This window comes from Bos grunniens, chromosome 11 (assembly GCF_055505025.1).
Source record: "Bos grunniens cultivar Pamir isolate PY7600 chromosome 11, Bosgru_T2T1.0, whole genome shotgun sequence".
NCBI lineage: Eukaryota > Metazoa > Chordata > Mammalia > Artiodactyla > Bovidae > Bos > Bos grunniens.
In genome coordinates this window covers 88,015,604-88,029,255 of record NC_141175.1, presented here as the reverse complement: position 1 = coordinate 88,029,255, position 13,652 = coordinate 88,015,604, and the positions used below count along the sequence as shown (strand labels likewise).

Sequence of the window (13,652 nt, the reverse complement as noted above, 5' to 3'; positions counted from 1 at the left end):
TCACTACAGGAGAAATATGTCTGTCAATTAAGCTCTTAAAGTTCCCAAACCACCTACCCCTAGAACCAGAGGGAAAGTGAAAGTGAAAGTCACTCAGTCGTGTCCGACTCTTTGTGACCCCATGGACTATAAACTCCATGGTATTCTCCAGGACAGAATACTGAAGTGGGTAGCCTTTCCCTTCTTCAGGGAGTCTTCCCAATCCAGGGATCGAACCCAGGTCTCCCGCATTGCAGGTGGATTCTTTACCAGCTGAGCCACAAGGGAAGCCCAAGAATACTGCATGGGTAGCCTATCCCTTCTCCAGGGGATCTTCCCGACCCAAGGATTGAACCAGAGTCTCCTGCATTGCAGGTGGATTTTTTACCAACGAAGATATCAGGGAATCCCCAGAGGGCAATTACATACGCAAGCTATACTTAAAACTCTTGGAAAAGCAAAAAGAACTGAAGAAAGTAAAGATCTACTTTTCACTACCCAAACATCTACTGACATTTCATAGTTTAATTGATCACTGTGGTCTTAACTTCTTCAAGGAAAAGTAACATCTCAAAAAATTAACTATTGTCAGACATCAGAAGCTTTCAAGTATCCTCAAACTAGATCATTTCTGTTTTCAGAATACATTATGGATATATACAAGAATATATTATGGATACAAGGCAATACCCCTTATACAGTTATAATATCCTTGAGGGATGGCAGAAGTGTTCTGACACTAAAAGCTACCCCCAAAATTTTAAGCTATGAAATTTTTAAAAGGTCAGTCAGTTCAGTTTCTCAGTCATGTCCGACTCTTTGCGAACCCATGGACTGCAGCATGCCAGACTTCACTGTCCATCACCAACTTCCAGAGCTTGCTCAAACTCATGTCCATCGAGTCAGTAATGCCATCCAACCATCTCATCCTCTGTTGTCCCCTTCTCTTCCTGCCTTCAATCTTTCTAAGCATCAGGGTCTTTTCCAAGGAGTTAGGTATTCATAACAGGTGGCTAAAGTATTGGAGCTTCAGCTTCAGCATCAGTCTTTCCAACGAATATTCAGGACTGATTTCCATTAGGATTGACTGGTTTGAACTCCTTGCAGTCCAAAGGATTCTCAAGAGTATTCTCCAACACCATAGTTCAAAAGCATCAATTCTTTGGTGCTCAGATTTCTTTTGAGTCCAACTCTCACATCCATACATGACTACTGGAAAAACCATAGCTTTGAATAGATGAACCTCTGTCGGCAAAGTAATGTCTCTGCTTTTTAATATGCTCTCTAGGTTGGTCATAGCTTTTCTTCCAAGGAGCAACCGTCTTTTAATTTCATGGCTGCAGTCACCGTCTGCAGTGATTTTGGAGCCCCAGAAAATAAAGTCTGCCATTGTTTCCCCATCCATTTGCCATGAAGTGATGGGATCAGATGGCATGATCTTTGTTTTTTGAATGTTGAGTTCTAAGCCAGCTTTTTCCCTCTCTTCTCTCACTTTCATCAAGAGGCTCTTTAGTTCTTCACTTTCTGCCAAATGGGTGGTTCATCTGCATATCTGAGGTTATTAATATTTCTTCTGGCAATCTTGACTCCAGCTTGTGCTTCATCCAGCCTTGCATTCTGCATAATGTACTCTACATATAAGTTAAATATGGAGGGTGACAATATATATAGCCTTGACGTACTCCTTTCCCAATGTGGAACCAGTCTGTTGTTCCATGTCCAGTTCTAACTGCTGCTTCCTGACCTGCATACAGATTTCTCAGGAGGCAGATCAGGTGGTCTGGTATTCCCATCTCTTGAAGAATTTTCCACAGCCTGTTGTGATCTACACAGTCAAAGGCTTTGGTGTAGTCAATAAAGCAGAAATAGATGTTTCTGGGGAACTCTCTTGCTTTTTCGATGTTGGCAATTTGATCTCTGGTCCTCTGCCTTTTCTAAAACCAGCTTGAACATCTGGAAGTTCACGGTTCATGTATTGTTGAAGCCTGGTTTGGAGAATTTTGAGCATTACTTTGCTAGCGTGTGAGATGAATGCAACTGTGCGGTAGTTTGAGCATTCTCTGGCATTGCCCTTCTTTGGGACTGGAATGAAAACTGACCTTTTCCAGTCCTGTGGCCACTGATGAGTTTTCCAAATTTGCTGGCATATTTAGTGCAGTACTTTCACAGCATCATCTTTTAGGATTTAAAATAGCTCAACTGGAATTCCATCACTTCCACTAGCTTTGTTCGTAGTGATGCTTCCTAAGGCCCACTTGACTTCACATTCCAGAATGTCTGGCTCTAGGTGAGTGATCACACCACCATGATTATCTGGGTCATGAATATCTTTTTGTATAGTTCTTGTGTGTATTCTTGCCACCTCTCCTTAATATCTTCTGCTTCTGTTAGGCCCATACCATGTGTGTCCTTTATTGTGCCCATCTTTGCATGAAATGTTCCCTTGGTATCTCTAATTTTCTTGAAGAGATCTCTACTGTTTCTCACTTTATTATTTACCTCTATTTCTTTGCATTTGATCATTGAGGAAGGCTTTTTTATCTCTCCTTGCTAGTCTTTGGAACTCTTCATTCAAATGGGTATAGCTTTCCTTTTCTGCTTTGCCTTTAGCTTCTCTTCTTTTCTCAGCTATTTGTTCCTCTTCAGACAACCATTTTCCCTTTTTGCATTTCTTTTTCTTGGGGATGGTCTTGACCACTACCTCCTGTACAATGTCACAAACCTCCTTCCATGGTTCTTCAGGGACTCTGTCTATCAGAGCTAACCCCTTGAATCTGTTTGTCACTCCCACTGTATCATCGTAAGGGATTTGATTTAGGTCATACCTGGATGGTCTAGTGGTTTTCCCTACTTTCTTCAATTTATGTCTGAATTTTGCAATAATGAGTTCATGATCTGAGCCACAGTCAGCTCCTGGTCTTGTTTTTGCTGACTGTATGGAGCTTTTCCATCTTTGGCCGCAAACAATATAATCTATCAGATTTCGGTATTGACCATCTGGTGATGTCCGTGTGTAGTCTTTGTGTCGTTGGAAGAGGGTGTTTTGAAAGTTAAAAATGTAAAACTACCAAGAAAACTATATGGGAGTTTTAAAAGTAACAAGTTTTATTTAAAAGAGTAAGAAAATTGATGATATTTCAATGCAAAAATGTTATTTAATAAGTAATAATCATTTTAAATATTAAAATACTTAAAAAGAATATTGACTGATAATAGGACTTACTGGTACCACTGCTCTCTTTGTCCCCTGAACTTTTTGCCAGGCTCATGGCATATTCACATACTTCAGCTGCTTCTCTTTGAGCAAGTTGCCGGAGACAGGCCACAGCTGCTCGTCGAAGTAATAGATGGGAACTACACAGGTGAACCTGTAAACCATAATAATTTTAGACTTTTTTAAAAAAGCTGTAATCTCACGTGTCTAATGAACATATATTAACATCTAATTTCTAAAGAGGCTCTTCATTTAACACCCTTATTTGTTTCCAATAGAACCAAATGATGGAATTTTCAAAAACTAGTAATACCAATAAAATATATAGAGTATTTTCATAGGCTACAAAAGAACTGCCCCAACTCTTGGGTTAAAGATCATATAATATACATAGACTAAAACCCAGAAGGATCTTCTGCACATTTTATACACAGTCCTATTAAACTCTGTCACTGAAATTTTTTTTTTTTTTTTGGACCTAAAGAGTGTCATATTGGATGAAGTCAGACAGAAGGAGAAATATCATATGAAAACTCTTACATGTGGAGTCTAAGAAGAAATAATACAAATGAACATAAAACAGAAAGAGACTCAGAGTTAGAAAACAAACTCATGGTTGCCAGGGGGAAGGGATAGTTAGGACTCTGGCAAGGTCATGTACACACTGCTATACTTAAAATGGATAACCAACAAAAACCTATTGTATAGCACACGGAACTCTGCTCAATGTTATGTGCTAGCCTGGATGGGCCTCAGAGGGGTTTGGGGGAGAATGGATATAGGCATATGCATGGCTGAGTCCCTTTACTGTTCTCCTGAAACTATTAAAACATTGTTAATCAACTATGAAGTCACTCAGTCATGTCCAACTCTTTGTGACCCCATGGACGACACAGCCCACCAGGCTCCTCTGTCCATGGAATTTTCCAGGCAAGAATACTGGAGTGGGTTGCCATTCTCTTCTCCATGTCACTGAAATATATAAAGTGCAGAGATCAAGTGTACCATATGAAAAGTCACAGGGTAGAGCATACAGTAAGAACTGAAAGTAAAGGAAGGTACATATTACAATAAAAAATTAAAATTAAGCAAACATAAATATCTGAAAAGAACTACAGAACAGATTCTTTTGGTATAGAATATTTTTCATTTCAAAAGTTCCTGAAAGAATCACTATAGTACACTCTAATATATGATATAAACCATAAGACATACCACTGCATAATAATTAAGAGCTCAGGCTCCAGTTGCCAGACTGGGTTTAAATCACACACTTACTCCTGTGTGATCTTAGGGAAGTTACCTAACCTCTCTGTGCCTTGTTTGCTCATATATGAAATGAGGATAGCAATTTCCCACAGGAATATAGTGAAAATAAAATAAGTTAAAACAAATATTTTATTTAGAACAGTAGATGATACATAGTAAATCATATAATAGATAATAAATCTATTATCACTCAATCTATCAATCTGATTCATCAAGCAAATATTAAACTCTGATCCGTATGTTGCTTTTTAAGCAAGGCAGCAAGACATTTTGGAAAGAATCTCATCCAGAAATGATGGAGGAGAAAATAATTATATGGAAGACATCACTCCTTCACAATGCTAGATAATGTATTTTTATGCTGTTAATATAGCATTTGTAGCTCATTTTTGCATAAAGCTCACAACCATTGAAATTATACCAAGTATTAAAATATATATATAAAACTGAGGAGATAAAACCTAACAGATCAGATTTTTTTCAACATAATGTTTTATTTTGTCTTCCTAAAAATAATGACATTTTAAAACTTTCAAATATCCTATAGGTAAGGTTAAGCATGGTCATATGACACAGAAGGAACAGATCTCTCAGAGTTTTGCTTTTTTATCAGTACATACAGGTCCTACCTATCTTATGCAACTGTGGAAAGATCAAAGGATTAAACATATATGAAGCAGAACACCATATAAGTTCATTTAATTACAACTAAATAGAATTGTAGCTAAGAAAATACACTCAACAAATCCTGGGTTGAAGTGAAAGACATAAAATATTTCAAGGTTTACATACTGTTTTCAAAAACCCAGTTTTAACAATCCTGAAGTCATTTCCCCACCCCTCCATTTCAACATCTCTGATATGCTGCTACTGCTGCTAAGTCACTTCAGTCGTGTCCGACTCTGTGCGACCCCACAGACGGCAGCCCACCAGGCTCCCCCGCCCCTGGGATTCTCCAGGCAAGAACACTGGAGTGGGTTGCCATTTCCTTCTCCAATGCATGAAAGTGAAAAGTGAAAGTCAAGTCACTCAGTCGTGTCAGACCCTCAGCGACCCCATGGACTGCAGCCCACCAGGCTCCTTCATCCATGGGATTTTCCAGGCAAGAGTACTGGAGTGGGGTGCCACTGCCTTCTCTGTCTCTGATATGAGAGATGCAAATTAACACTAATGGTGTTTTGCAGCCACTGTTAACCAGGTAACAATTAAGTTGTATTTGTCTGGAAACTTTAACACTTTCTGGTAAAATCCACAAAATATCAGGAAAAAAACATATTAAATTTGATAAAAAAAAATATGTGGATTCACGCCAACTTCTTAGCTCCTCAGATATAATCCGAATTTACTGTGACATCTATCAGTAGAGCCTGGTGTAGCCCTATTCTTGAATTTTATACAAATGGAACCATGAAGTCTGTTCTCTTCTGTGTTTGGTTTCTTTTTAGCAATATGTCTGTTGGACTCATCCACGTGATTCCATATAATAGGGGTTCATTCATTTTTATTGTTGCATAATATTTTATTGAAGAATTACACCGTAATCCACTCTGCAGAATGGAGCACATTTTGGCTGTTTCTGTTTTTTTTGGCTAGCACAAATAACCCAGGAATGAAAATTCCTGAGGATTTTTTTTTTGGCACACATGTGCATGCATTTCTCTCAGGTATTTACTTTAAAGGGGAGTTGCTGGATTATATTGTATGCATACTTTCAACTTTTGTAGATTATGCCTCACTGTTTTCCAAAGAAGCTTCTTTTGTCTTCCTTATATTCCACAAACCTTAGGAACACTGTGCTGCTTGCTCCTACATTAGGCCTCTAGTTAGTGTTAATCACTCAGTCACGTCCAACTCTTTGTGATCCCATGGACAGTAGCCTGCCAGGCTCCTCTGTCCACAGAATTCTCCAGGGAAGAGTAATCGAGTGGATTGCCATTCCCTTCATTAGGCCTCTGTGAAGTGAAGTTAAAGTCGCTCAGTCTTGTCTGACTCTTTGCGACCCCATGGACTATACAGTCCATGGAATTCTCTAGGCTAGAATACTGGAGTGAGTAGCCTTTCCCTTCTCTAAGGGATCTTCCAAACCCAGGGATCGAACCCCGGTCTCCCGCACTGCAGGAGGATTCTTTACCAGCTGAGCCACAAGGGAAGCCCAGAAAGTCCTGTTATTTAAACCATACGTCATCTTGCTAACCTATCCCTTCTTGTGCCTGCCATGTATTTATATTCTGGACAATGAGATATCCCTGCTCTGTCACTGACAACGTGGGCATTTAGCTCAAGTCTTTTTCTCACTGACATCTCCTACAATCATTCCAGGTAATGTACTTGCTGTGTGCAGAAAAGATCGGGACAGGAGAATGATCACACGGTTATAAAAAGCACCTACTTGCCAGGAGGAAAATAAAAGTAATCCAGAGTGGTGGCTGTTCTTGAAAAAACACATTTGAACAGTTCTATCATATACATTTTAATATTTTTATATAATTTCATAAAGATTACTGTGGTGAAACTTACCTCTTAATAGATTTGCTGAAAAAAAAAATCACCTCATTTGTGTTAGGTATTACACATGGTATCACATAGTATGGTCTCCTCTGGTGGCAATGGCTGAATAGGGATGAACATGAAGTTTACAAAAAGCAGCCCTGATTTCACTAATTTGGATGAATCCATGTGTGAACTATTTTTTAGAGAGTGTCAAGAGATTTGGTAATGAAGACAGCTCAAAGGGCATTTGGTAATGTGGAATCAAGAGAGCCACTCGAGTGGCCCTCTTTTTCATCTTTTATCTCCCATCCCATCTCCTTCCCAGATTTTTGGAAAAGATTCAGGAGAGTGCTTCAATATACCGTGTAACAAAACCCTTGATGCTCTGCTAAAAAAATAATTTTGGATACACTATTTTCCATTAACACACAGGACACTCAGTGTATTCCCTGTGGCTTACTGATAACCTCCACTGAGCTAAAGAAATTCACATTATTACTTGACCAGATCCTCTTAAATATGTTCCATCTCATAAGGAAAACTTTCATAGTATAATTATATTTAAGGAGGAAAAAAATGCACAGAGGACCCAGACAACTGAGGAGTGTGTGTTTGAGTCTCCATCACATTTATCAGTTGCCTATCAGAGCTGCACTTCCCAAGTGGCTCAGCAGTAAAGCATCTGCCTGCAATGCAGGAGATGTGGGGTTTGAGCCATGGGCCACGAAGAGTCTCTGGAGTAGGAAATAGCAACCCACTCCAGTATTCTGGCCTAGAAAATTCCATGGACAGAGGAGCCTGACAGGCTACAGTCCATAGGGCTGCAAGGACTCAGACACTACTGAACACACACACACACCAGAGCTGTATCATGTAACAAGTTCACCACGCTCAAGGGATGCCATCTGTGCCCTCAAAACTTGGGTGTTAAGCCATGGCTTTTGACAGGATGGCACATAGCTTGTTGCAGAATGCAATCTGGTGTATACTATTAATTGACTATTTTCTTTGTGGATGTTCTTTGTAAACATTTCACATGCACCTGGTTTCCACGCGTGGCACATTCAAACTCCTTGAAGGTGTGGGACTGATTCCCCCTAAATAATTGTCCAGCTTCATCCTGTGCCCTTATGACCCACCTCCCCCTTTTTCCTCTCAGCCTCTGACTAAACGATTCCTTAAATGCATTCCCTCCTTCCCATCTCAGGATCTTTCACATATTTTTCTTTCTGTGTAAAAATAAATGCTGTTACTCCAATATCACACTTTTCCCCAAACTAACACCTATTTATCCTACAGTTTGTATCTTATATATAATTTTTTCAAGGAAATCTTTTCTGAATGCCTGGGTTATGATAGGATCCTCTGTTTATATGCTTGCCTGTAGTCTTTTCTAGCATTTATTGTAAATAATCATTGTGGACCATGTTAACAACACTTTTCTTTAATATTTTCCTTTTGTGCTATGTATAATGATTTTTGTACATTTTTTTAAAAAAAGGAAAAAAATTTTATTCTTAAAGCTGCATCCAAGAGATTCCACTCTCTGTACAACATACTTGCCTAGCTTTGAGGTATGTTTGGTCCAGAGAAAGTCCTCTGGACCTTATTTAACAGTTCATTAAAATATTTCCTAAAAGGTGAAAAAGAAAATCAGTGAATAAAATGAACAGTCATAAAGTGATTACTGAAGCTGAAACTCTAGAACGCACAATCCAGGAAACTTACTTTTTTTGCTTTGCTCTAGTCTGAACTTTTGGAAAACAAATTTTGGGTTCCCTAAACAAATAGAAGAATGAAACGGCTTTATACTTACACAAAGGCTAGGAACAAGACTGGATAAATTGACATGTCGTGGTGCAAACATGTGAAGCTGCTGAAGGCAAGATATGGCAGCTGCCTGGACCAGAGAATCTGAATGGTCCTGGGTTATCGCACAACCCACCAAACAAGAAGAACGGATTGTGGAAATTGTTGCTCCATTCCCTAAGAGCAAAGTAAAAGACAACATAAAATACAATGATTTTATTATTAGTATCACCAAAAATATTCCTAGAAAACAACTACCTTCTAAATAACCCCTTTCCAAATAAACACACAAAAAAGTATACCCGAAACTAACACCACACTGTAAATCAACTGTACTTCAATTAAAAAAATAAATAACTATGTTGAATTAACATTAACTAGTACATTTGCTCTATCGTAGGTTTGATACTGCAACTATTAAAAATCACTGTAAGAAATGCCCTTACTTTTTTCCCCTTACATTTTAACAGCTTACATTTTATCAAGCAAATAAAATCTACAGAGTAACAGTCAGCAAACTTTTCTTAAGAGGGTCAATATTTTTTATTTTGCTTGCCAGGAGGCAAAATCCACACTACTCTATGAGGGAAGTGCCTACATAACCACTTATAAACAATTCTCACCTCATGGGTTGTTTAAAAAAAAAAAAGACCAAACAACCAGGCATCTGACAGATTTGGCCCACGGATTGTAGTTAATTCGCCTAACCTGCCTGTCCCCTATTATAAGAAAGTCATCCCCTAAATTCCTCTCCTTGAAAGCCAACGTCAAAAAAGACGTTACTTCTTAAATGATGTAATGTACAGCATAGCAACATTGTGATAACTATATGGTAACAGATAGTTACTAGACGTAACGTGGCAATCAATTCATAATATATATAAATGCTGAAATACCAAGTAGTACACCTGAAATGAATATAATAGTGTATAGCAACTATGATTCAATCAAAATTTAAAAAGGAGTCACTTTTAAGATAAATAACCCTCTTTCTGATGGTTTTGTAAACAAAAATTCTGTAAAATATATACAAATGATTTCAAAACAACAGTTTATGAATGACAATAATGCACCTTAGATTTACCTAGCTTTATATTTATCCTCTGATAAACTATATTGTCTTTTAAGCCTACCATTGTTTCCTTTGGAAGAGCCAGAACATTCCTTATTCTCTGGTTCTTTTTCAAATAACAGTACCACTTCTATGATAAAATAATGTCAAATCCTATTTTGCTAATAAGATTAATGGCAATTTTTAGGACAGATAGGAAAAATAAATTGTGTAGTATTACACACTGTCTAGATAAAAATATCTTAGCTGCCAAATATAAGTGATTTAAAATTTTTACCAATGCAAAAAAAATTTTTTTATATAAAGACTAAACAGGGCTTCCCTAGTGGCTTAGTGGTAAAGAATCCACCTGCCAGCACAGGAGATACGGATTCAATCCCTGGGTCAGGAAGATACCCGGAGATGGAAACGGCAACCTACTTCAGTATTCTTGCCTGGGAAATCCCACAGAGGACCCCGAAAACTACAATCCACAGGGTCGCAAAGAGTTGGACATGCCTTACGAGACTGAGCACACACACTCACCCAGAGACCAAACAAGGAAATCACAGAGTTACACAAGAGTCATATTCTAGTTTGACGTACACAGGCCTCACCACCATATCAGAAAGCACTTGGTAGACACCTACACTTAATCAAGGGCACATATTTATTCTCTCCACATACCTGTGATATTCACTGGAAGAAAGAAATATCGACCTTATCAAAGAGGACAAGACAGAGACATGTATAAATCATATATTTTTCAATTCCTAGCATTCCTCAAGATCCTTTCTTTTTTCACTTCCCTCTTTTTTTTTAAAGTAACTATCTGAATGGAGGCAATGAAGCATAGTAGTTAAGAATGCAGGCAAACAGGCAAAGGAAATTTACCTGAGCTTGACCTCTGATTCCAACCACTCATTGGCGGGTGTGTGTGTGTGTGTGTGTGTGTGTGTGTGTCTCTATGTGTGTGCTCAGTTATGCATGGACTACAGCCTGTCAGGCTCCTCTGTCTATGAAATTTTCCCAGCAAGAACACTGGAGTGAGTTGCCACTTCCTTCTCCAGGGATCTTCCCGAACCAGGGACTGAAGCTGCGTCTCCTGTGTCTCCTGCACTGGCAGGAGGTTTCTCTACCACTGTGCCACCTGGGAAGCCCTCACTGGCTATATAATATATATAAAATCTTGGGAAAGTGCTTAACCTTTCTCAGCCCCAGTAATTCATCTGTAAAATGGAGAGATATACCTTTATCAGGATTGCTGTTAGAATCAAATGAGATAATATATATAAAAAGCTAGACTCACTGAAAGATTTAATAAATAGTAGAGGGAAAAGAGAAAGCTCTGAAAGTAGCTCATATATTTTGCATAAATTCACAATAATTTTCTGACCTGAGTGTTTAAGTTAACCATTTGTCGAATTATTTCAGTGGAAGTACATGGTAAGAATTTGGGCCTTAGGATCACAAATCTGCTACTCCTCAGTTGAATGACTCAAGGCAAGTTACTTAACTTCTCTGAGTTTAATTCCTGAGAGAAAATAATATATTTCTTAAGAGTTAAAAAAAACAAAAAAGTGAAGCTAGAGTCCATGAAGACAAGTGGATGGCACCTCAGGCCAAAGGAACTCCACTTTCACCTTTGACTTCATAGGGCTCCAAGTAACATTTTAGGTGTTTTTTCTGCTCAAAAGTTCAAAAAGCATCTTCATATCACAGTTTTCTTAAGGGGAGTAAATTAAATAGCACACATAAAAAGGAGAGCTCCGGGTATTCAGTAAATTGCCAGTGCATAACACACGGAAATGATTATTATAAGATTTCTTTAGGCAATGTGAAGGTAATATTCAGGAAGCTGAAAGACAGTTATTATCTGTGTAATCCCTTCAGCTTAAGATGAAGTTACTTACCTTGTAGTTCCGGTCCAACAGTAGTTATTATAGCACCCAAGCATCTCCCCAAACACTGATGAACTTCTGTATGTGAGGGTGGAACTGTCAACAGCAAGGTAAGAACTAGAGATAACGTTGGCTCTACATATCCACGATACATTGGGCCACTAGAATCCACTATCAAAGCAAGCGAGTGAAGGGACCAAGTCTGGAATAAAATATAATTCTATTTTATTGTAAACAGTATAGTGAACTGATATTTTAACTTGAATTTTCATAATACTAATACTTCATTTTTAATAAATAGAAATATTTTAAAATATATTCCTTAAATGAGTCAAGGTCAACACATAAGCTACTAGTAGCCAATGACCAAAGCAACCGATACACAAATGCTATGTTTAAAGTTCCTTTGCAGTGTGACTTTAAGTGTCAGGGAAAAAGTTTCATTGATGAACTCATTTCCTCTATTAAAATTACATGCATTTCACAACTCCCAAAAAGAGAAACTTATGTAATGAGAGTTTAATTTAGTGGATGCTAAAAGGACATCTGATATGGCTTTACAATTTTGCTAAGAAACTAGCCTGAAATAAAACCATGACCACACCAATGTTCTGTAGTACTCAGATCTATTTCTCAAGCAATGACATTCACATAACAGCTCTTCAAGTCACTGAATCTTTTCAAGCTCTAATTTATGTTTACTAAGCATAAATAATCTTAGTGGCTAACAGTATTTGCAAAATTAACCTGGAGCAATGTACTGTAATCAGCACAGGCTTAAGAAAATGAAAAAATCCTTTAAACTGCCCACACCCATATGTTAAAGAAAGTACTTTTAAAAAACAAAAACAAAAAAACTCTCTGCTTTATTACCAAAGACACACTCTCAGACACCTCATTCAGTTCTCAATTCTTAAGAGATTTTACCTATACATATTTTTGAAGCCACAATGGATTGACTGAAGAGCAGTTAAAGGTCCTGCTTCATACAGTTCACACCTTGGGGATCTGGCTAGGTTTGGGCTCTCATTTCCTTCCTGTTCTCAGTAAAATCACCCTCTTCACCAGGGCTGAAGCCTCACCTTTTCCATGAGGTCTGCTTAGGACCCCACCACAGCCCAGGCGTTCTGCTGACTAAAGTGCTTCGGCACCACTGCTGCCGTCTGCCTCCTTCTCCAGTTTCTGAGCACCTCATTTATAGAACTCTCTTCGTAGGTTTTAAAACTCGAGTGCCTTGCCTGTAATAGGTTTGGGCTTTGCTGCAGTGAAGGAGCATGTACCAGGTAAGTGCGGGAGAGATGGAGGGTGTTGTTGGTTGGCTTTCCTAACTCAACTGCAGCCTTACTAGAAGCCTCTCTGTGTCAAGGAGAAGGATGCGGGGAGGCACCATCTATGCTGGGAAGCCTGGGCTGCAGCGTCGGGAAGGTTCTGAGTGGGTGTGTGGGCTGCCAGTCCACTTACAGAAGAGATGTGAAGGCCGTCTCGGCACCCCTTCTCTGGTCCCATTCCATGTCTACTCTCTTGGTCTTCAGGACACAGACAGCACGAGAAGTACAGACTATATCCTAACAGATAGGGAAACTGCCTTCTCCCTTTTTCTTTTCGTAAGTTAAAATCATCTGGTCCAATTTTCTCATTCCTCTCAGTGGAGAAGGAAACCAGTACCTTTTATTTTTGCTATTGGCATCTCCAAAGGAAAGCTGCACTCCTGAGCTGAGGACACAGAGGTCTCAATAGAGAAGTTTCCCAACTTGACAATGTGGTAGGAAAAAAAAATCCATACCTTACTTTCTACTACTTGTCAATCTACTCCAATCCTAGGGAATTAAGCAACCTGAGTTGGACAATTATGTATAGAAACCACACCTACTGAGAAAAGTAATCAGAATATAGCAGCTTGAGGGAGGAAGACCAGAAGACACATTTTGGAGAAAAAAAT

General features: G+C 38.7%; 1 protein-coding gene across 8 annotated transcripts in view; it reads right to left on the bottom strand.

Moving 5' to 3' along the window:
• HEATR5B (HEAT repeat containing 5B) overlaps nucleotides 1–13,652 on the bottom strand; it is a 102,472-nt gene that overhangs the window by 47,250 nt on the left and 41,570 nt on the right. For all 8 annotated transcript variants that reach the window (XR_015137225.1, XM_086327425.1, XM_086327427.1 and 5 more), the window contains 3 exons: nucleotides 11,726–11,915; nucleotides 8,769–8,938; nucleotides 3,203–3,347 (listed from right to left, as the gene is read on the bottom strand). Coding sequence is in view for 7 of the 8 variants with exons in the window: in XM_086327425.1 (XP_086183551.1) it covers nucleotides 3,203–3,347; nucleotides 8,769–8,938; nucleotides 11,726–11,915 (505 nt within the window). In the remaining variant the exon portion in view is untranslated. The remainder of the gene's footprint in view (nucleotides 1–3,202; nucleotides 3,348–8,768; nucleotides 8,939–11,725; nucleotides 11,916–13,652) is intronic.